The sequence below is a fragment of the Protopterus annectens genome, chromosome 3.part1, assembly GCF_019279795.1.
Source record: "Protopterus annectens isolate FY-2018-M chromosome 3.part1, PAN1.0, whole genome shotgun sequence".
NCBI lineage: Eukaryota > Metazoa > Chordata > Ceratodontiformes > Protopteridae > Protopterus > Protopterus annectens.
In genome coordinates, this window is record NC_056732.1 from 1,669,555,760 (window position 1) to 1,669,580,952 (window position 25,193).

Genomic DNA, 25,193 nt, shown 5'->3' on the forward strand with positions numbered 1-25,193 from the left:
TCTCTCTACAGCCCCTGGAGTGTTCACCAAATGCATGGCAGTGGTAACAGCACACTTGACTGCAAGCATTCCGGGTGTTTCCGTATTTAGATGATTGACTCCTTACCCTCCCCTACCAAGCATCTTCTGGTTACAGCCTTGCATTACACCCTAGTGCTAGCAATATACTTAGGGATCTCAATAAACAAAGAAAAATCTAAATAGACTCCTACTCAAAATCTGGAATTCATAGGGGCAACTTTCGACACTCAGTCTTGCCTAGTTTCCCTTCCACTTCACAGGTTACAAAGACTAAGGCCTCAACTCCAGGTGATACTCTCTCAGGACAAGGTTTCAGCTCGGCTTCAGCTACTAGGATCAATGGCAGCATTGATTACTATAGTTCCCCTAGCAAGACTACACATGAGACTCCTACAGTGGCTTTAAGGAGCACAGTGGTCCCTTCTAACTCATCATATGCCCTTTCAGATCCGCATAACAGTTTGATGCAAATAAGACTTAAATTGGTGGATGAAGCCAGAAAAAGACCTATGGAGTTGTCCCTTTTCCCCCCTGTCAGCCCAAGGCCATAGTGACCATGGACGCTTCCCTGATGGGTGGGTGGGGCACTTCCAGGGAAAGACAATCCAAGGCACTTGGTATCCCATAGAGGCCAACCTGCATATCAGTGTTTTAGAACTGAGGGCAGTGCTTCTAGCGTTGCAACTATTCCAATCTGTACTCCTGTCAGGGACAATTGCTATCCAGTAGGACAACCTGCCCCTAGTCTGGTATATCAACAAACAAGGGGGAACCAAATCCTACCCGTTGTGTGGAGAAGCCATGAGAATTTGACAATGGGTGATATCTTCCAACCACTTTCTGATAGCAACACACACATTCCCGGAGATTCCAGAGTAATTGCAGACAAGCTGAGCAGATGCATTCTCCTGCCTCACGAGTGGTCTCTCAATCCTGCCATAGCAATGAAGATCTTCAGTCGCTGGGGCCAGCCTTGCTGCAATATATTCACATCCCCCACAAGCCACAAATGCAGCAGCTACTTTGCCCTAATTCCCCCTTGGGGAGAGTCCCTGAGAGACGCTCTAATACACGATTGGCCCACGGGACTTCTTTATGCTTTCCTTCCTCTTCCTCTGATCCCACAGTTTCTGAAGAAAGCTCTCCAGATGAGAAGCAGAGTAATCCTCATTGCACCCTACTGGCCCTGACAAGTTTGGTTTCCCTTCCTTTGGCCTCACCTAGTCCACCGGCCGTGGATTCTGGATCCAACTCCGGAATTGCTATCACACTGACAAGTGTTGATCCGTCTGAGCATATTGAGTCTCAAGTTGACAACTTGGTTCATCCACTTTCAGTGATTGCCAGGCAGAATAATTTATCCTCCCCTGTATGAAACATACTTCTGGCTTCCCACAAACCATCCACTTGGAAACTTTATCTTAGCAGATGGAGAAGATTCATAATTTGGTCTTGAAAGAAAGGATTTGACCACTTTTCAGCTTCAGTGAGTTCTGTACTGGACTACTTATCAAATCTCCTCTATTTGGGTGCAGCAGCTTCCACTATTCGAGTACATCTGACTGCTATCTCGAACTTCCACAATGGCTTCCAGGACTTGTCCTTGATATTTCACAGTCTCTGTAAAACATTAGACCACCCTTCAAAGAGCCAATCGAACATTTGAATTTGACATTAGTTCTGGAATCCTTAACTGGTCCTCCTTTCGAGCCTGCTGCCACTTGCGATATAAGATTTTTATCCTGGAAAACTCTATTATTGGTAGCTATTACCTCAGCAAGGTGAATATCTGAACTACAAGCTTTGTGCATAAAATGTCCTCACATGGTTTTCCATAAAGACAGAGTATCACTCCGAACTAATCCATCCTCCTTACCCAAAGTTATTTCAGATTTGACTATTAATCAAACAATTGACTTGCCAGTCTTCTTTCCCATTTTGCTAATAAAGGAGAAGATTGCTTGCATTTGCTTGACATGCACAGACAATTGCGTTTCTACTTGGACAGGACTAAATCACTACAAAAGTCTGACCAATTATTTGTATCCTTCTCTGTTTCTAAAGTAACTTTAGCTAAATGGCTGAGAGATTGTATTTCCTTTACCTATCAACATAAAGTCCTTCTACCAACTAAGGTCAAAGCACATACAACCAGATCAATTGCAACATCTGTTGTCTTCCATTCATGTGCTTCCATGGATGATGTTTGTGCAGCCACAACATGGGCTACACCTCATACCTTTATCAGTTATTACAAATTGGACTTGGTCTCCTGGGGGAGAGCATCCTTTGGTTCAGTGGTGCTCAGGAATGGCCTTCCATAGGGCCTCCCAAGACATAAAGTAGCTAGGGACTCTGTCCCATCAGTAAAGAAGATGAACAACATCAGCTAAAGAAGTTATGTCTTTACCATAACATTCCGTCTGTGTTATTCAACTTCATTCATTCATTACATCCCACCCACCTACCCCCTTCGAAAGACCTTGAAGGTTCGGATTTGGTCCTACCTCATGATAGGGAATTTCCTCAGATAAAGCTTCCACTTTCTCCTTTTTTTTAATGGGCAAACTCGATCTGAGGTGAGAGAGGGGGGCAATATTGGTAAGCTTAGCTCAAGAGTTTTTTGGCTGGCGTGAGCTTGTTATAACGGCCGACTTGGTTCCGAGGACGGAACTGATACCCGTCAGGAATGAATGAAGATGAACACCGTAGATGGAACGTTATGGTAAGGACATAACTTCTTTTATGGTTACCCAACATCGCCACCTGCACACATAGTTAGGTGCTCAAGTATCCCATCTCACTTTCAGGCAATGGGCAACACTAACTCAATTACTATTTCCCAAGAAAAGGTTATCCCAGTTGTCATGTTTTTTTCCATGTCTGATGACTTTACTGTCCGTGATTTATCTTTTGCCTGTGTGCCATTGCCAGATCCAGCAAAAGTCATCTCAAGACAGACTTTTAGAAGTATTAAATAATAAATATTTTACATTTTCTCTTTATAATTGTGTTTCTGTATACATCACATATTTTAAGATCAAGAACATTTTCTGAAGGTGTTCACATTACATTGCAATGATTTTTCTTTTACAGACATCACAAGAAAGCTCTGAGAAGTGTGGCATTTCATAGGCAGTATCCATTGTTTGCATCTGCATCTGATGATGGCAGTGTTATTGTCTGTCATGGCATGGTTTACAAGTAAGTTGTGTTTTATTTTCCTGTGCATTATTGAAACAACTTGAGCGCAACATTTAATTTGTGTATCAGAAATCTGCTTATACTCCCTTCAGTTTCCAGTTGTCAGGAATTTATTCATTGCCTTTGCTTGAACACATTTGAGACTGTTTGGCAACCCAAATTTACAGTACTGACGTGTACATATTTGTTTAGCAAGGTAGTGCACTGATCTTTATGCCATCTGAGGTATAACTGAGAGATTTCAAGCTAAGTTGTTATAGCTGCACTTACAGGCTCTTGCTATCTATGTATTCATTCTTTGATTATACAGTTCGGGGTGGTGGGGAAGCCCGTGTTTGTCCTGGCATTCAGTGTATGCAAGGCATAGAGAAACCATGCCAAATACGATACCAAAGCAATTGGGATGTGGGAACATGCACGCCATATGCACGCACATGCATGCACACAGTGCTGTGGTTAATTTGAACTCTTATCACCAATTCACCTATATAGTATAGCTTTGGGATGTGGAAGAAACTGGAGCATGGGACAGAAACCCAAACAGACACTGAGACGGCCTGCACAATCCATGCAGGAGACAGGCCAGCCAAGAATTGAACTAGAAAACCAAAACAAACAAGCTTTGTGAGGCAGCAATGCAAACTGCTGCACCACTATGCTGCCATTGCACAGGTAGTTCTAGCATAATAAAAATAGAAACATGATTATTTTTTTTTGTGTGTGTGCATTTGTTACGTCAAACAACTCTTACTTTAGTTGTGAGGTACTTAACGAAATACTCCAGCTAGTGGTGACTGCCAAAGTCAAGAGAGCAAAAGTAATCAATCAGCTCTTCTCAGGTTAGATGACAGCACCTGGGGCTTTGGGAAAATCTCTTCCATCAACTTGTCGTATATTCTTCCAGGTTTCCAAAGATCAACTAAGGTGATAGATATTCCCTGAGCACGTGAGCATTGGGTGCATCCAGCAAAGGAAGTATATAGTGCCCAAGCATAACAGAGGTTTATTTTAGTTAAACCACATTTTTATGGCTGGGCCTTGTTCCAGAAACACATCAAGAATCTGTATATTTGCAGCTCTTGATTTGCAACTGAGCTCTCCCTAGAGTACCTCAAAGTTTGGACTTGTTCTTCTGGTGCAGAAATGATATCCAGCCAGTCCAGTGAAGTATAGTTTTGTAGCAGAGTATTTCTGTAGTTTGTCCACAACTTTTTCATGTCTGAGTTGTCTATATTGCAGTCTTCCAAATAATTAGCTGCCAGTTAGTTTGGAATTGATTTATTTTAGGAGGTGGTTACATTCCACCCCTTCTAAATGGACCACCGACAGTATTAGTGATGCCATTCTTTTGTAGTGTATCCAACTATTTAATTGAGTCAGGGGCATTTAAGCTCTGTAACAGCTTTAATGAAGGCTGCTAATGCATGTTGTGATTTGTATTAGCTCTTTAATATGATTGTGATACATGGTCTTATTTTATAATTTGTATAGCTGAATGTTGAACATTTGTAACATTTTTCTTTGTATATCCCTTTGTATGAAAAAAAGTTTCTGATGGCATTTGTTTTGCTGTCCTGTTTAAGTCTGCATTTTCACTTTTTGCCATGCAGTATGGTGGTGTAGTGGAAATTCTGACTGCTAAAAAAAAATGTGAATCGCCCCATAGACCCAAGTTCAAAACACATCTCTGGATGTATGACATATCCAGTGATATATAGATCTGTGTGTGTGTGTGTGTGACACATGCTGTTAATTTGTGTGCCTCCATGGTGCAGTGGTAGAGCACTGGACTCCAGAGAACTGGGAAGCAAGTTTGAGACATGAGGGTCCAAATTATTCTGTGGCCAGAGTTGGCAAAATAATTAAGGTCTTCACCTGAGAGATGCCAAGTACAGAGTTTGATTCTGACCTGTAGATATTGGCTAGGATTCTAACAATCTGCAGACATATAGCCTTGTATTTATCTGTGAACCTGTGACACTTTGTGCAGATATTCATACTGACACCTGTCGACTGCGAGTTCCGGGATCTGTTGCTGTGCTCCGCATGCAGTCCAAAAGGAGTCTGTATTTTTTTTCCTGTGCCTGCTGTGTGCGTGTGTTTGACTTAGTACTGTTGTCTCTCCAGCGACATGCAGATTTAGTGACTATTCTAAAACTGTATTTTATGTTTCATTGTGAAGCCTTTGTTTTGGATGCTTTGGCTCACTGGGATTCAGCCATTTAGCAGCTGAAACAACTGAAGCTAATAAAATTTCATGTTCTTGTATTATGAGTGGTCTATTTGCAGCACTGCTTTGTTGCTCCACATTCCATCCAGGCCTTTATAGTGCCCCATTATGATTTACACATCACTATCTTCCATCAGCTTCAGGTCGTCAATCTTAAGTAAATTGGATTTCTTTATACTATACTTCGTAGGATATTTTAGTTTCCTGAAAAATAATGGTACTCTGCTCAGTTTCATAGAATCTTTGGTCTAATGGGGTATATGGGTTGGCCCATGGACCTTTTACAGCCATAGTCTGAGCCACAAGATATATATAACGTGTATGTACGTGTGTTTTATATATCTGTATAGATTATAGATATGTAGATGTAGATAGGTATGTATAGTGTTACTGTGCGGAGGATACTTTCTGGTCAGTGGCTACCACCTCTTTTACATTTTTGACTTTGACTCTGTAGTACCTCATCCGTAAACTCAAAGCCCCTCCTCTAGCTTCCATGTGCTTTTCTGTCGCCCTCTACATGCTTTGGGTGACAACACATTTTATGTGCAGACGGAAGCATGACAGTATGTTTTCACTTGTTTAAGCCTTAATATACTGGTGACATTAGTGAATTAATATGTGTATTATGTGCATGTTATACATGAATATAATACATGTACTAATCCACACACATTATATGCGTGTTATACAGACATCTGCCCACTCCTTTAATTAGGTACTGAAGTTGCATGTTTGTTTCCTGCTGCCCACCAAAGCATGTGCAAATAGTGATTTTTCTAATCTCCTCCCAAAGTAATTGTATACTAATAACATCAGTGCCACCTATTACCTCCATCCACACTTTGAAGATGCGGGGTGCTGTCTTACCTGGATTACCAACACTGCACATCAAAACTGTGACAGTAGGCCATCAGATTGGCCATCTTTGGCTTGCCACTATTGGAGGTTAACCTCAAAGACAGATGCTGAGGGAAGCTGTGTCAGTGCTCATGAGTAAAGCCCCCAAGAGCCATTTCTATAGCACCTGTGCAGCTCTTTACACCTTGCATATGCTCCATTTGGGTTTGTATATAAGAGCAGAGGAGCTTTTTTTCTGTTTTGACTGTGAAGAAGACAATGTACTACAGGAGCAGTGCATTTAATTTATAATTACCATCCATGCACTCGTGTGCTTTCCTGCATTCCTTAATGAAGGCAAACTGATAACCCTTCGGTGCATTCGAATTCAGGCTGAACTTTAGCTGTCAGTTTATTTATGTTGATGAAGTATTGCTGTGGCTGTTTGACCAAGGTGTTTCTCAATGGATCTTATTTACTTGCTGTAAAAAGCAAGTAATTTAATTTTTGTGTGTGTCTGCACTTAAAATTTAATGTAGATATGCTTTCTGCATTGTTACTGTTAATGCATTTTTGTATTCTGCTTTGAGTAATCCGTTTGGTCTGGTGTTTTCAGTCATCCTGGATTTAAGTGGTGTTGTCTGCTGTAAGTGAGGGGTAGACAAATTACTGCAGATTTTCATCAGAAAAGACTTCATCAGAATACAAAAATTTTAAAATTTCACTCCGTTTAAATAGTCACATCCTAATCACATTAAAACATTCCAATAAAGCATTTAAATAAAACAATTAAACAATTTGCCTATCAATTAAGTTTAAAACCTACAAAAAACATACTATTTTTTATTATTTATGATCCTTGGTTATATCAATATATACTATTCTATTTAAAAAAAAACATTTGATATTCACCATATCATTAAGCCCAGGGACTTTGAATTTAACTTAATTTGCCATAAAGCTTCTTTTTGTTCAAGAAAAGCTTTAAAGTCCTCTCCTCTTAAATCCATATGCCCTTGCTCTATGATTGAAAAAATAAATTTCTTGTGGTTAGAACACTTTAAGGTGTGTTTAAACAGTACACTTTTTGTGTCCCTCTTTTTAATATAGTATTGGTGTTCCCTAATATGCTGGAATGACCTCCAAGTGGTCGTCCCAACTTAGAAAGCCTGACATCCTGAAAAAAACACAAATATATACTACACCTCTGGTTTGACAATTGTATCTCCCTTTTAAATTTATGGTATATGGAAGTTCAACTAACATAATAAAGCAGCCTTCCATAATGTAAGGACAAATATTAGTGTCCGCATTTATACATTCCAATGGGTATATTAGAGCAGGTATTAGCACCCACTGTCTTAGTGTCATAATTTTGTAGAAGAGTCTTAAGATTGAAGTTGTTTCTGTAAACAAATGTAGGAGTACTCCCCAAAATATCAAATAATTCTTTATTCCCTTGTAATATTTTCCAATTATTACTAATAATTGAACATATACAGTTACTATCCACTGTCCTGAATGCAGTAATGGAAGTTACAGCAGTTCCACACATGTTATGAATGAAAGTAAAGACCTGATGTTCCTAAAGTCCTGTTATTCCTCTTCATCACTGAATCAGGGCTGTAAAATCTTAATGAGAATCTTGGCCAAGCAGCTGTCACAAAGTATGATGAGATTGGTTTGTGTGCATCAGTGTGCTTTTATCCTAAAAGGACAGTTGGCAATATTTTTAAAACCACAATAATAAGGCTGGTTCCATAGTGTAAAGGGATAAAGGCCTGACTAGGATGCAGGTGATCAGAGTTCAACTAGCGTCCCAGGCACCTAAAGGAGCTTAAGGGGTTAGGGCAGTGGCTCTGGCTCATCACAGTGATGATGCTTCACATGGGTACTAGGTATTGTATCCACAGAGCACAGTGCTTTTAGGGTGAAGGATAGGCCATCCCACTGTAGGGATGCCATCTTTTAATATGCCCCAAGGTGGGACAATTTTATGGAAATATAATTTTGCAGGACAAACTTAGACCTACAGCCAGTGCAAAGGACTGGAATTCTCTCTGCTTCCAAAATAAAAGCTCACTTTTATAAAAACAGAGTTTTCTGTTTTATATCATTTTAAGGTATTTCATTATGCAGCTGTCTAATAGGAACTGTATTGCATAGACAGGGAAGGGTGGTAATCCTACAACACTGGACCTGGTAGTAGTCCTGCTCCCAACCACATGCTGTCACCTTGGAAGGGATGAATGAGCTGAGTAGGAACCCCAGACAGGAGTGCATAGGTTACAAGACTCTTGCCAAGCCTGAAGATACCTGGCTGTCATCCACTGACATAACAAATGTGCCAGTTCAGCACAAAGTAGTGGAGCCATGAGCCAAGTCTGGTGGAAAATTAAAGATGATAATAGAGGAGGCCATTAGACTAAAGCATCCACTCAGAGCTTTGAACTTGGACATGGAAAATACTTTTGATATGATCCAGTTGTCATTTTGTATAGAACTGTGGAACATTTCGGATTTACGAGACATTTTGTTCATTTTTTGAGAAGTGTTTTTTAGGGTTCCCTAGCTCATGTCAGTGTATGCAAAGCTTTCAGTATAATTCCTTTTTTGGAGAGCTATGAGGTAGGGCTGTCTACTCTCTTCACCTGTTTGTCCTCTGTCTAGAACCTCTGGTGGAGACATTAAGAGTCTTATCATTGAAAGAATGTAATTAGGAGTGGTGGAAACAACACTGGACCTCTATGCCGATAGCCTTTTGGTTTATTTAAGTGAGCCAGAAGAGTGATTTTGCTGTGTTATTTCCTGTTTTGGAAAATGATGGTTGTTTACCTAGGTTCAACATCACTAGAGCTATGAGTTCATTTGGGCCCGGTGGTGTGCAAAAGATCCATGATCAGGTACTTAGAAAATGTAATGTGTTACTGAAAAGTTGAAAGTTGTTCAGTTTGGGTTGGGACAAAGGCTGTCTGATCTACAGATTTATTTATTTTTATTTATTTTTTTATAATTTGTGACATAGGCAAATTTGCATTATATAAAAGTAATAAAACTTATTAACAAGTTCACATTTACAAGCATTATACTTTACATGTATTGCTATATATCATATAACCTATGCGACACTGCATAAATTATTCAATTCTTGCCACTTTTTTTTTAACAAGAAACATCTTTATTAAACCATCACTTACGACAGGCAGTCATTCATTTATATAAATGAAAACAAACCACGCCGACACAATCCTAGTTGCAAACATTTTACATCACAAACCATACTGACCCGCTCCCAGTTGCAAACATTATACATAAATGTGATTGGATAGATTATAAGTTAAGTCCTGCCTTGTTTTAAACCTCATTCTTCCCCATTTTTCCTATTTAGTTTACTCCTACCCTTTTCTAAATATCTCAGTTCCAGTTGTTTCATCTCTGTTACTATATTCACTACTTCTAGTATAGTTGGTTTAGATTTTGATTTCCGTTTTCTAGTAATTGCTTTTATGGCAGCCACCATAATTAGACACAGCAAGGCCTTACCATGGCTAGGCAATCCCAATTCTGTATCATAGCTCAGAAAAATCATGTCTCTTGTCACACTAATCTGCCCACCCATTATCTCTGACAGTGCATCCTGCAGGGAATCCTTAGTCTGCCAACTCCCTGCACTCCCAGAAAATATGATGTGAAGTTGTTCAACCTCGCCATTTATTCTTGCACATGGGTACAGAGCCGAGCCATCGCCTCTGAGTCGGCCACTTTACTAGCTAAAGAGCTCAGAGTAGCTCGAGGCCAGGACCCTATCCCATGATGCTCTATGTCCTAACCCAGATCTAGTTTGCCACTGCAACTGATCGCAAGGTAGTCAGAGAGCTCGGGCCAGTAGAATTTCTTTATTGAGTTTTTGACAAAATTTATGCTGTAATTCTTTAGATAACTGAAGTATTTTGTAGTATTTTCTAGTTCTTATAACTTTTAGGCGAGTTAGCCTTTAGAATTCTATAAATTTAAGAGTCGTTTGTTATAGAGCGGTTGTTCTTAGGCCTCAGCCGTTCCTTGGTTACCCCTATTCTTTATACATTTATAGTTTTATATATATATATATATATATATATATATATATATATATATATATATATATATATATGTATGTATAGTGTGTGCTAGAGTTAAGTTAGATGGGTGTGTTAGAAATTTACATTATATCCTTATAGTTGTACAGGGATCTGGCAACTTAGGACTGTTGACATATTTACCGTGTGCAGTGTGGTTAGTTCAGTAACCGAGTTGCTGTTTTTAGTGTAAATTGAAGGTTGCTCAGGGATCTGACAACTACTATAGCATCATTGCATATTTCTGTTTGACTATAACATGTCTTATCATAGGGAGAAACAAAAATCTGGCTTCAAGAAGTGTTCAAAATGTGGGACGAAGATGTCCATCACGGATGCCCATGTAAATTGTGTTTATTTTTTGGGGCCGTTTCACCTCCAGGAGGATTGCTCTATCTGCCATTCCTTCAGCAGTAGGGTTTTATTAGAGAGAAGAAGGAAGCTGGTAGATAGAGGCTTGTTGAAGCCAGATTTTCAAGAGACCTTGGACAAGGCTGACCATACCTCCAAGTCGTCGAAGGGGTCGAAGTCTTCAAAGGCATCCTCGGAGCCCAAGTCATCAGCTCCAAGCCTTTCTGTGAAGGTGCGGTTGCCAGCTCCACAGTCCTCAGAGCCATGCACCGAGCAGGTGTTTTGGAGCCAGTCCCCAGTCTTGGAGCCAGTCTCCAAAACTCTGAAGTCACCCATCCTTCAATCAGTGGCATCTTTGGTTCCTTCAACTCATTCATCGAGGACCCTTTCCGATGTGGATGTGGACCAGGTGGTGCAGAGGCTTCTGGAGAACCCGGCACTGGCTAAATTGCTATCGGCTTCAACCCAACAGGGTTCGAGGCCTGAGACCGTCTCACTGGCTGTGACGACTACTCCTCCGAGCTGTGCAAGGCCTTCGGTGCCGGAGGAGGGGGGATCTGATGGTTGTGGAGCCATCAGAGCAGAGGCCTGTTCCAGTGCCCTTGGCTCCATCATCCCTGACCTTTTCACTTCCATTGGAAGAGTCTCGGAGTCGACACTCTATCATCGGTTCCGGGGGGTCGAATCGATGCGTCAGTTCCGACCTTTCCTCTCAGGGCTTCAACACGGATGAGCTTGGCTCCATCCTCTGGTTTTGGAGCCCACTGTCTCGGCACCAGGGAAGTTGCCGTCTTCTTTGGAACCGGCGGCTTCTTCGGGTCGGAGCAGTGGTGCCTTCGATGCCATGAGGAGGGTTATGTCGTCTAAGACACGCACATCGTCAGGTCCTTCCTCTTCCTCCACTAAAGTGCCGTGTTCTACCTCTGCATCGCAGGTCCCTGTAAAGCGTCGAGTCCCTGAGCCTCAGGTAACCCCATTGGATGACCCTTGCTCTACTGAGACCTCACCAGAAGCCCCCACTGATGAGGTTCCCAGGAAGAGATTATGCAAGAGGAGGCATTTAGATTCCCTTCAGGAATCTTTGACATCAGACACCGACTTAGAGGAATTGGAAGGGTCCCCCTTGGAGGGTATCTCCTTTGCGGATATCCTGGAAGTCCTAAAGCAGAGGGGTGACTGGCAGTCTGTTGGCCCTACTGAGGATTAGTTCTCCTTGAAGGCCTTTGGGTCTCAACTTTCCACCTCCTGGGTGACTCTGCCCTTCGAGTTGATGGAATTGGTTGCTCGAAGGGCATGGGTGTCTCCTGATTCTATGGAACCGGTCCCTTGGAGGCCCAGCAAATTTATCACTTTCCCCCAAGACAAGATGTTTCTCACTAAGGGAGTCCCCGTTGATGCCATGGTGGCGGCGGCGGCCACCAAGAAAGAGATGTCAGAAACCTTTTCCACTGTCGAGCCTCCTAATAGGGATTCTAGGACGACGAACAGATACGGGAAACGCATCTTTAGTTCTGCGACCTTTGCCATGCGATCGCTTAACTATTTGACTCATTTTACCCGTCTTCAAAGAGGTCTCCTGAAAGAGCTTGGAGATACTCTGCAGAGTAATACAGATGGAGCTGTCTCTGACAAAGTGACAGCATAACTTAATACCCTTAACTCCATTGTGAACTCGTCCATGCGGCTCATTTCGTATGCAGCCGATGGTTCGAGTTGGGCAGCGAGTTCAGCAATAGCTCTTCAGAGACCATCCTGGATGCGTTTATGCTCCTTTGCGGAAGCCTTCAAGTCTTTCTTTGTCAACACCCCATTCGATGGCTCTTCTCTGTTTGGGCCCAAAGTCAAGGAGACTCACTAGGTGTGAGCAGGAGGGAAAGACTCTATCTGCTGTAGGACTCCGTTCTTCCACCCCTACCAGACGATACCCCAAAGGGCAGAAAGGTGGAAAAATGTGGTTCTGAAAGTCCCAAGGAGCTTTCCAGAATATACATAGTGAATCTCCCTCCAAGGTCAGAGGAGGGGGCAATAATGGAAGATACCACCCTGGCGGCAGAGGGGGTCCGCAGAACCAGGGCGACAGGGACCAGTTCCTTGGTAAGCCCGATCAGTGCTCCTGAAAGGAGCTCCAACTGTCCTGCTCTGGAGGCAGTCAGGGGTTGCTTGGCTTTGTATCCAGATGCCTGGCTAGGAATTGCAACAGATTCTTGAGTACAAAGCATCGTTACCAAAGGATACATCATCCCATTTCTAGAAAATCCACCTGTTGGCAAAAAAAATCCGAGACATTCCACCCATCAAGCAGCCATAGAAATCCAGAGGCTGCAGGAAAAGTCAACCAGCCAGTCCCAACAGACCAGATAGGATCCGGAACTTACTCCAGATTCTTTTTAGTTCCAAAGAAAACAGGGGACTGGAGGCCCATCTTGGATCTCAGCAGACAACACATTTGTAAGGAAAAAGTTCTGGATGGTCATGCTTCAGTCTATTCTCCCATTCCTTGGAGTGGGCAATTGGATGTGCTCTATAGGTCTCAAGGATGCGTACTACCACATAAAAATGTCCAGGCCATCCAGAGATCATCTGCTTTTCTGGCTGGGAGACAGTCACTACCAATTCCGAGCACTGCACTTTGGACTCTCAACAGCCCCCAGAGTGTTTTCGAAATGCATGGCAGTGGTTACAGCTCACTTGAGGCATCTGGAATTCTGAGTGTTTCCGTATCTGGATGACTGGCTCCTTACCGCCGCCTCCAGGCAGCATCAACTAATTCTATCCAGGGATCACACTCTCAATCTTTGCTCTCAGGCATCACTATCAATTTCGAAAAGTCTGCGTTGTCGCCATTGCAGCGTATCTCCTTGATTGGAGCAGGACTAGACACTATCACTGCCACAATAAGATTGCCCCTGGACAGAATAGCCACTCTCCGAAACCAGTTCTTGGACATTATCCAGAGAAGAAAGGTACCGGCCTATCAAGTACTGAAACTACTAGGCACCATGGCAGCTACGCTCATAGCAGTTCCTCTGGGATGTATGCACATGAGGATTCTTCAATGGTTACTATTCACCCAGTGGTCGTACCAACAACTTCCCATGTCATTCTTAGTCATGATTGCGGACTCTTGCAAGAAGGATCTTTGCTGGTGGTTGACCAGCCAACAAGTTACAGTGGTTCGACCATTTGTTCTCCACCTGCCGTCAGCCACAGTGACCATGGACGCTTCTCTGATAGGGTGGGGGTGGGCTTTTTCAGGGAAGAACAGCCCAAGGCACCTGGTTGGACAGAGAGAGTCACAGTTGCACATCAATGTTCTGGAGCTGAGAGCGGTGCTTTTGACGTTGCAGCACTTCCACAACTCTGCCTCTAGGAATGGTTGTGATACAGACTGACAACATGTCATTAGTCTGGTATATCAACAAGCAAGGAAGAACCAAGTCTTACCCCCTGTGTCAGTAGGCCTTGAGAATTTGGCAGTGGCCTGTGTCCACTGGGTGCTTTCTGATAGCAACACATATCCTGGGGAAATCCAACATGATAGCAGACAAATTGAGCAGAGCCATTCTGCTACCACACGAGTGGTCTCTCAAAAATGAAGTTGTGGAGAAGATTTTCCACAGATGGGGCCAGCCTTGCTGCAACCTGTTTGCATCCCCTATGAATGCCAAATGCAGAAGCTACTTTGTCCTGAATTCCCCACCAGGGGACAGCCCAAGGGATTCGCTCATTCACGATTGTCCCCTGGGACTCCTGTGTGCCTTCCCACCTGTACTCCTGATTTCGAAGTTCTTGCAGAAAGCCAAAACCTTGGGAAGGACTGTAATTTTAATAGCCCCTCTTTGGCCTCATCAGATTTGGTTCCCCTTCCTCCGACTATTAACTGGAGGAACGTTGGATTCTGGACCCAGTTCCAGACCTACTGACACATTTGTCAGGGGCCCTCCATCCCTCCCTTCATTTCCTCTGACTGACAGCTTGGCTGCTCCAATTCCCTACCTAGCCAGGTCACACGATTTTTCTTCAGAGGTACAACACATTCTTGTATCTTCGCATAAGGTTTCTACCAGAAAGTTGTATGCTAGTAAATGGAAGCGATTTGCTTTTTGGGCTTCTCAAAATAACATTGATCCCTATGTTGCCCCGATCGCTAGTATCCTGGAATTCCTGTCTAAGCTTTTTCACAAAGGTGCTGCAACTGCCACTATTATTGGCTGCCATCTCAAATTTTCACCTTGGAGCTGAAGATTCTAACTTAATGTCTCACAGATTATGTCCGGCCTTCCTTAAGGGCACCATTCATCTTAGGCCGCATATTAGACAGCCCTTTACTCCCTGGAATCTAAATGTTGTCCTGTCACGTGTTATTCTTCCCCCTTTGAACCCGCATCATCCTGTCAGTTGAGGTTTCTTTCCTGGAAGACTATTTTCTTGATGGCCATTACTTCAGCATGCAGGTTATCCTGAGGTTCAAGTTCTTTCTGTCAAACCACCGTATTTGGTGTTCCATCCAGACAGGGTATCACTGAGGACTAATCCTTCATTCTTGCCAAAAGTGTGTTCTGAGACCAATCTGAACCAAACTATTAAACTTCCAACCTTTTTTAGCAATCATTCTAATTAGTTGGAATACATGTTGCATAAACTTGATCACAGACAATTGAGATTCTATTTGGACGGGACAAAGGAATTTAGAAGATCTGACCAACTCTTTGTATCTTATGCTGATGCCAAGAAAGGATTACCAGTTTCTAAAGTTACCCTTTCCAATTGGCTAACTGACTGCATCAAACTTATGTACTCTTCAGTGAACCAAACATTAGAGCATGGTGTGAAGGCCCATTCAACTAGAGCCATCTCCACGTCTTTAGCTTATACGGCTCGTTTACCTTTGGACACTGTATGTGCAGCTGCCACTTGGTCTAAGCCTCATACCTTTATCTCTCATTACAAAGTGGACAGGGCCTCCAGGGACAGGGCTTCCTTTGGTTCCACTGTCCTCAGGAATATACTCCTGTGAGCCACCCAGAATTAGGGTACTTGGGATGCTACTCACGTGTAAGAATAAACGGCGAGATTGAACAACTTCACATAAAGAAGTTATGTACTTACCATAACGTTCCATGTGAGTTGTTCATCTCGCCTTTATTCTTACATTCCCACCCACCTTTCTCCTCCAGGGTCTCGAAGAATGAGTAGACTTGGGGTCTGGTAGTCTTGTTCTGGGTTTTCTTACTCCGGCTGGAGTATTTAGTGAGTTATACTTGCTCATGCTGAGTTCAGCAAACTAGATCTGGGGTAGGACATAGAGCATCATGGGATAGGGGCCTGGCCTCGAGCTACTGTGAGATCTTTAGCTAGTAAAGCGGCCGACTCGGAGCCGATGGCTCGGCTCCATACCCATGTGTAAGAATAAAGGCGAGTTGAACAACCCACATGGAAGCTTATGGTAAGTACATAACTTTTTTTTCCGAATTACCTCTTTCTTCCCCATCATACCTCCAATATTTGCTGTGTCTGCCTGAGGAAAAGAATACTCTGGGGTCTTCTTGGGGTATACAAATAATGTAAATATTTCCAAGCAAAAATCCTAAATCTTGTAGATTTTGTTGCATATTTGGGAAACATACATATATCCTCCCATTGTTTCTTTATGAATTGCTTATCCAATCTGTCTTCCCCAATCCTTTCTAACCTCCTCTGATTGATTCTTGTAGTTATTATGCAATATTCTATATGCTCTAATAATTATTCATTTATAATGGTAGCTTCTGTTCTAGATTCTACTAAAAACTCTACCAGTGCTGGTCTTTCGTTTAGGACCCCCTATTTCTTTCTCTCTGTCTATATTCTGTCAATCCTTAATAGGGAAGACAATCTCTAATCTGCAGTCCAAATAAATTCTTGGCGTCTTCCCATTCTGTCATCTTTTGAGAAAGAGAGAAGTGAAGATACAGGTTAGAGAAGTTATGCAGGATTAGGGCAGGAACTGAGTTATGAGTTAAGTAGTCGTTCTCTTAACACTTTTTAAAAGTTGAAATTGTTTGCTATAGTTCTGATGGCTAAAGGAAGTTTAATTCAGGCCAGAGCTACTGAGTAGCTGTATAGGTTTTAGCCTGTTCGTTTGGGCTTATAGAATTCCAACAGAACCTGGTCAGAACTCCGGATAGAGTGATTGGGAGTGTAGTGAATGATAAGGGATGAGATGGCGGGGCAGGAAGTAGGTTTGTTAATAATGGAGTGAGTGAGCAGCAGTTGAGAGAGGAGGAAGTTGGTAAGGCAACTCAAGCCAGTTTAAGGATTTTAGAGAAAGGCAGTGGTGTGAGTTATAGGGTTGATTTGCAGCGAATGTAGTGATTTTATTATAGCAGAGTTCTAATTTTTATTTTAGGGAGGATTGTAGGTTGGTTAAGGTAGGAGGGGCATAGAGTAGAGTGGAAAGAAGATAGGTATTAGCAAGGGAGAGTTTGGAGTCAGTGGTAATGAATTTTTTGGCTCTATAAAACAGAGTTTTTGGTGATTTTTTTTTTTTAATAGAATTTTGAACATGTAGATTGAATTGTAGTTGATCATCAGTGATGACAGCCGAAGCTTGGTGTGTGTTTCTATGTCTGTTAAGGTGTTGTCATGGGATGTGATAGTGAAGGATGATTTCAGATGAGAGTGAGATTTTGGCAAAAAGTTTTTTTTTTTTTTTTTTTTTTTGAGGTCGAGTACAAGTTGATTATCGGTTAGCCACCTTTTGATGGAGTTAAAACAATTTTGGGTAAAAGAGTGAAGGTTTGCCAGATGAGCAGATGATGGTGGAGTCATCAGCATATTGTATAAGTGAGGATGGAGAGCAGGATGCGTGGAGACAGTAAGATGTTGAATAGTATTGGTCCAAGAATGGAACCTTGTGGTACTCTGGTATTAATAGGGTGGAAGTGTGAGAAGGAAGAGAGCCACTTAACGGACTGCTGTCTGTTGGAAAGGTAGCTAGAGAACCATTTGACTGTAGAGTTGGAGAAACCAAGAGTAGACATTTTAGTGAGATGCTTTGAGTGAGAAACTGTGTTGAAGGCTTTGGAGAGGTCCAGAAATTGGCAGGATACCTGGTTATCATCATCTCTGGCTTGAACGATGGTTTGAGTAAAGGAAACTAGAGTAGAAGTTGTGCTATGGTTATATGTTTATTTCTACTTCTCTTGCATGTGATGCAGAATGTACCAGTAAAACCAGGTTAGGTTTTTAGGAGATTAAAAAATGTCATTTTCTTTTTTTCAGGAATATTGAGAGGTCTGTAGTCTCTGGGAATAAGAGCATAATCCCTAGGACAGAGAGGTATTTGAGAATACTAGACTTTTTTAAGTACAGAAGACCAGCACAAATTAGTTTGTTCTGTTTTTGGAACACCTCAGAATATGCAACAGCCTGGAAGAAGCTGGAGAGGAGGTAGTCTGATAACTTGGGGGGGGGGGGTTGGGGGTTGTCTCCCTTTTCTGAAATGGGGTAATGGTCTCCTGCCATCCCTTTTCATGCAGGCACAAGAGACTGTGTATTTGTCATTGAGTAACTTAGACTCTGACCTTGGGATAGATATCCTGGCTCTTGTAGAAACTTAGAGAGGTGCTGCAGCATCCCTCATTTGTATAACTCAGTGAGGACTTGCAGTAGATTTAAGATAATGTGAACAACTTAAGGAAGGAACTGGCAGTCAGAATTTGGAATAATGATAGGCGGTTATTGGAGGACATCAGCATATAGACATTTGGTAGGATCATTTGCTTAGATAATAAGGGGACTTCCCCAAAGGAAAGCTGAACCCCAGTGGTCTAAGTTTTTACATGAGAGTAGGTGTGAAGACAGATCCAAGTAGAACGTAATTACTAGAATTTACGATATTGTGAAAGAAAGTGAGAGGCCTTTACAGAGCAAGCTTTAGACTCGGCTGTCTAAACACAGGCAAGGGAGAAGGATATGTAAGACCCCAAGATCTGCTATCCATTTTCAGGTTAAAATAAGAACATCCCAGAATGCTTCCACAGTTACTTTTGCAGACCTAGAAGACTGGGCCTAATGTAGCAGGGGTCCTCTTCACATGCTGACATTGAGAGGCTGGGGAAATAGAGACCTAGATAACTTCAGGTGAGAACTCCCTGTCTTTAATGGATGTTTTTTGCACTTGTTCCAAATTGGATGGCTTCTGGTTAGAACTCCCAGATTCACTGGAGTAATTCTGGCCAGTGTTTATTTAACTCATTTTGAGTATATGCCAGGTATATCTCTGAGGGGAAATGGGCAGAGCAGAGGTGGTTGTTGATTTGTTTACTCCTTATGTCTTCGCAAAAAAAAAAAAAAAAGGCAACATGTGTGAAGGCTACCATGCATGTAGTAATATAGTGATAAATATGTACTTTGATTCTGAACAAAATAAATAGATCATGCCCTAAGCACTTATTTTGGAATTCATTAAAGAAGAAATGGATGACAGCCTAGAGTCTGTGGTATGTTAGGGAATTACTCAAAGATAAGTGAACAGAGCTCTGTTCTGAAGTAGTAAACTACAGTTTCAGAAGTGTGAAATAAAAAAAGTTGTAAATCTTATAGTTTTGAATTTACATGTGATTTTACTTGTCAGTAAAGGTTGTTTAAAAAAATCCATCTGTTTACGGGATCACAGTGGCATTTTTGATGGCCTCATCAAACTAGATAAATACCTGATTAAAATATGTCTTTTATCTTAATTTTGTGGTAGCATGTGCTTAATGCACATACACTAAAATTTACCTGCTCACTAACTTCATATTCTCAGTGCTGTTTTAGGCCTTTAGTGTCATCAAACTTCAAACTTCATGGAAGCAGCGGTGGTGCAGCGGTAGTGTTGTCACCTCACAGCAAGAGGTTCTCCCATTCGATTCTTGGCTGGAGCTCCTTCTGTGTGGAGTCTGCATGTCCTCCCCACAGTCGAGTGGAGTTCAAAAGACATGCGTAGCATGGGAGTGCCTTTGTTGAAGGTTGGGCATCAAGCTGGCACCACGGCACTGTAAAAAAATCTACTGCCAATCAGTAGTGGACCTGAGTTCCGCTGTGGCGACCCCTAACCGGGAAAAGCCAAAAGAAGAACAGTGTCATGAAACTTCATATTCTCAGTGGTGTTTTAGGCTTATAGTGTCATCAGCCATATAAGAGGGCAGGCATCTGTGCCATGTCTGTTCAACACTGTGCGATATCTCCCCCCGTCCAAAAAATTATGTAGATTATGCAGGCATTTTTTAAGTCTCCTGTCATTGAGTAGAGCCACCTTAATGTGTTCCAAATTGGACTTTACTAAACTGGAATATCCATCAGACAGACTGTGCCTAAGAAAGGCACTATGGGGGCAGCAAAGGATTTAACCGGAATGGGGCTAAATCTGGCACAGATAGTGGGAGGGCTTACAAGACTGGACAATCTATATTTGCCAGTAGTTTGTGGTTTTGTGTGATTGTTCCTTTGTATTTAGCAGTACATCAATGGAGTGTCTCATTTACTGGAAGACTGAAGGGAATGGCTTGCTGGATTTCAGGATTACATGAAACAACCGGTTTCCCGCAGAATTAATCAGTGTATTCAGCCGCAGGCATGTCTTGTCAGTGGTTAAAATGAGCAGGAAAGCATGATAAATGACATGTCAGTCTCCAGTGGCATGAGTAGTGTTCATACTTGGCACTTTGATAACTTCCTGAGCTTGGGACCACATGGGAGATAACACAACTGCACCCTGTTGGTACTAGTGCACAATCACATGTAGATGAAAAGGCTATAACATGATATTAATTAGATTGTAATAACTCTGCTGATCATCAGAGATAACAGATCTCTTTATAGGTAATCCAGGTAAATGTAGAAATTAAAGTGACTTACTCGAGTGGTAGCATGCTGGGAGTACAAGAGGTGGTTTGTGATGATATGGAGAACACATTTCCAGTTTTGCAACCTAGCAGCTGAACTAGTATGTTGCATTGCTTTTGACTGGTAAGATACTTCTGGTCCATTGCAGGTGTAACACCAAGCTGTGTGGGTTCATAAGCCTGTAGATGTTCATCGTGTTACCCTGCTGCAGTCATCACACTTGGGTTATCCTGCCGTCAGGTGGTCCCGCAGTCTGCCTGAATTCCAAAGTCTTGGTCCGGCGTCGGTTGCTGTCGCTTCTTCCCTGACGTCAGTGCGCCAGGGGTATATAAGAGGCATCCAATGCCATTTTCTTCAGTCTTTTCTTGCCGCGCGGTGCCCGAAGCCTTATTCAAGCAAAAAGCAAGGACATTCTTTTAAAGCATCTGGCATTTGTCAAACACCTTCTAAGTTGCCTAGGGTACACAGTAAACGAAAAGAAATCAAAACTAGTGCCCTCACAAAACATAATATTCCTGGGTGCCAGCTTGAATACAACGGCCCAGATGGCTTATCTCACGCCAGACAAGCAACAACAGCTGACTCAATATTTCAAAATAATGGCAACAAAGACCCAACTCCCTGCAAGAAAAATTCTGCGGGCCTTGGGATTCATGGCATCTTGCATACTACTAATACCATTTGCAAAACTGCATATGAGGAAATTACAATGGTACCTGAAAAGCGTATGGACTCAGCACAGCCACAGCTTGGAAACAATGATACCACTCATTCCCTGCCTTCAACAGGAGTTTCTATGGTGGGCACAGGCATGTCACCTCAACAAGGGTCAGCCTTTCACCTTACCCACAGCCAGGCAAACTATGACAACAGATGCATCGGACTATGCCTGGGGAGCACACATGGCAGGACAGTGCATTCAGGGCAAATGGACTACAGATCAGAGGCATGTGCATATCAATCAAAAAGAAATGCTAGCAGTACAGAATGCCTTAACAGCTTTCAAGGACCTTTTACACCCAGGACAACTAGTAATAAAATCGGACAATACCACACTAATGTGGTACATAAGCAAGGGGGTACACATTCCTACCCTCTATGCAGGCAAGCAATGACCTTGTGGAACACTGCACTGTCTTACCAGGTTCAATTACAAGCACAATTCCTGCCAAGAAAGAAAAACACATTGGCAGACGACCTAAGCAGAAACATCATGGATCCACATGAGTGGAAACTAGATCCACAAGTATTTGCAATGATAGCTCAAAAATGGGGACGCCCAGACATAGATCTGTTTGCAAGCCCCCACAACTACCAACTTCAAAAATTTTGCACAAGGACATTCCATCCACAAGCTTGGAAAGTGGACGCCCTCTCATTCAGTTGGAAAACATTAACAGTGTATGCCTTTCCTCCACTGCCTCTTCTAGCAAAGGTACTGCTGAAAGTCAGATTAGAGAGGCCACAAATGATACTGGTTGCACCAGACTGGCCATGCCAGCATTGGTATCCAATTCTAAGGAACATGGTCCATGGCCCACCATGGATTTTACCACAAATTCCTCACCTGCTCACCCAGCGAGACAGTCAGATTCTACACAGCCAGCTCAAGACTTTAAACCTGGCTGCATGGCAAATTACCTAAACAACCAGCCAACACCTCTATCCAAAGCTGTTATGGATGTCATTCTGGAGGCCAGGAGGCCCAGCACCAGGAAAACCTATTCAGACAAATGGAAAAGATTTTGCGCCTGGAACCAAGCTAAAGGCCAAAATCCCCTTGATCCAAACATCCCTCAGATTCTACAATATTTAACTGAGATGTTGCACAAAGGACTTTCCTTTTCATCTATTAAGACCCACGCCTCAGCAATTTCAGCTCATTACAACACGGATCCTCCTTTATTCTCACATCCACTCCTAAGACAGTACCTCAGAGGGGCTAAGAACATAAGACCGCCAAGGAGAACACCAACACCTACTTGGGATCTCAACTTTGTTCTGGAAAAGATTACACTGCTGCCCTTCGAACCAGCTTTTTCAGCTGATTTAAAATTTCTTTCATGGAAAACTGCCCTGCTATTAGCAATAACCTCAGCTAGAAGAGTCTCAGAGCTACAGGCACTAATGGCAGTGGAGCCTTTCCTCATTTTTCATCAAGACAGAGTCTCTCTACGAACTAACCCTTCCTTTATGCCAAAGGTGGTATCCAGTGTGGCCCTAAACCAAACCATTCATTTGCCCACCTTTTTCTCAAATCCCCAGAACAAAGGAGAAAGACTCCTGCACTCTTTGGGCATTCACAGGCAATTATGTTACTACTTGGATAAAACTAAGGCTTTCAGAAAAACTGACCAGCTCTTTGTAGCCTATGCTACAGGATCACAAGGAAAAGCTATCTGAAAACAGACCATTTCTAAATGGATAGGGCACTGCATATGTTTCTGCTACACGCATCATGGGAAACCGGTACCTGCTAACATTAGGTCCCACTCCACCAGGGCTACAGCTACATCAGCAGCCTTTCTCAGGGGAGTGCCAACCAAGGATATTCTGGAAGCTGCAACTTGGAGTTCAGTGCACACCTTTACCAAACACTACCACTTACCTCTATATTCTAAGACTAGAGCTGGTTTTGCCACTGCAGTTTTGCAGGGCCTACTAGCTTCTTCTAACCCTGTTTAACTCCACCTCCCATCCTTAGCTTTGGGATTCAACCAAAGTGTGATGACTGCAGCAGGGTAACACGATGAACATAGTACAGTTTTGTACCTACCATAAATGTAGATGTTCGAGTGTTCACCCTGCTGCAGTCCAGGTTACCCTCCCTCCATCCCCTCTGAACTAGCTGAACTCATCTATACCACTCTATCCTATACTACCTCTGTGGTGTATTTGCTTGTGCCTAAAGGTATTGTTTTATTTGTATCTATCTATATATATATATATATATATATATATATATATACATATATATATATATATATACATATATATATATATATATATATATATATATATATATATATATATATATATATATATATATATATATACATATATACATATATATATATATATATATATATATATATATATATATATATACGTATACATATATATATATACATATATATATATATATATATACATATATACATATACATATATACATATATATATATATATATACACATATATACATACACATATATATATATATATATATATATATATATATATATATATATATATATATGTGTGTATGTATATATATATATATATATATATATATATATATATATATATATATATATATATATATATATATATACATATATATATATATATATATATATTTTGCCTACCTATTGGGAGCACCTGACATCTGGGGCAAGAAAAACTGAAGAAAATGGTGTCGGATGCCTCTTATATACCCCTGGCGCACTGACGTCAGGGAAGAAGCGACAGCAACTGACGCCGGACCAAGACTTTGGAATTCAGGCTGACTGCGGGACCGCCTGATGGCAGGATAACCCAAGTGTGATGACTGCAGCAGGGTGAACACTCGAACATCTACACTTATGGTAGGTACAAAACTGTACTTTACAGTAAACCCAGCAAGAGGCATTGTGAAAAACCTTAAGAAGGTTATTAGAAGGCTAGCCAGGTATGCAGAAAAATGTAGATATGTTAAAATCTCTATAAAGATGTGTGTTTAACATAGCTTCCTGACAACTGTTTTCTCTCTGTTTTTCAGTGATCTTTTACAGAATCCACTCATTGTTCCTGTGAAAGTTCTGAAGGGACATGAAATCACACGAGATTTTGGAGTACTGGATGTAACTTTCCACCCGACACAGCCATGGGTTTTCTCATCTGGGGCTGATTCCACCATCAGGCTCTTCTCATAAAGTCCAGGGGGCTCGCGATAAGTCTTTGAAGGCCAGAGGATAGCCAAAAAGTCTCCGAAAAGATGGAACCCTGAAATAAAGACATTTTTGAATTTTGTCTTTTTAAGATTTTTATATTAAATGTACAGATAATCAAAGCTTACATAAAAAAAGATGTGTGGGAATTGTACTTTGCTTTTCTGGTTGCATCCTTGAGTATGGATATCTCTGTTGCTCCATCTTGATGCATGGACTATAGGAAGTAAAACCAATCAGTGGCTGATAATTTCAGCCATCTCAGGAAATAGTACTCAGTCAGGTATCAAAGCACTGTGCTGCTTCCAATTACTGCAGGAGCTATGAACTTAGTGCTGAATTTGTTTCCTGATACTGGGATTGGTTGTTTGAATTTGTTTCACAATTAAAGTTTGTGGTAGTAAAAAGAGCAGGTGCAAAGCTTGACAATGACTGAAAACTGAATGAGCTTCCCTACCCCAATAATTTTCCAGATTTATCCTTGAGAGTGTAGGATAGATGGATTATGTGCAGTAGCTTGGTATTTGTGGTTTACTAAGCTATTTGTTTTTTGTTGTTTATGAGAAAAACAGGCACAAGGGCAGAAAACAGATAGCAAATGGTGCCCCTGCTCTTGGCACTTGCCTGTATGAA

The 25,193-nt window shown here is 41.8% G+C and overlaps 1 protein-coding gene across 1 annotated transcript in view; it reads left to right on the forward strand.

The window, feature by feature from the left end:
• The window catches only part of BOP1 (BOP1 ribosomal biogenesis factor), a 1,722,797-nt gene extending 1,697,827 nt beyond the window's left edge, over positions 1-24,970 (forward strand). The window contains exons 16-17 of the mRNA XM_044067692.1: positions 3,118-3,225; positions 24,392-24,970. Of these exons, the coding sequence (XP_043923627.1) occupies positions 3,118-3,225; positions 24,392-24,545 (262 nt within the window). The 3' untranslated portion in view covers positions 24,546-24,970. The remainder of the gene's footprint in view (positions 1-3,117; positions 3,226-24,391) is intronic.
• The last annotated feature ends 223 nt before the right edge of the window (positions 24,971-25,193 follow it).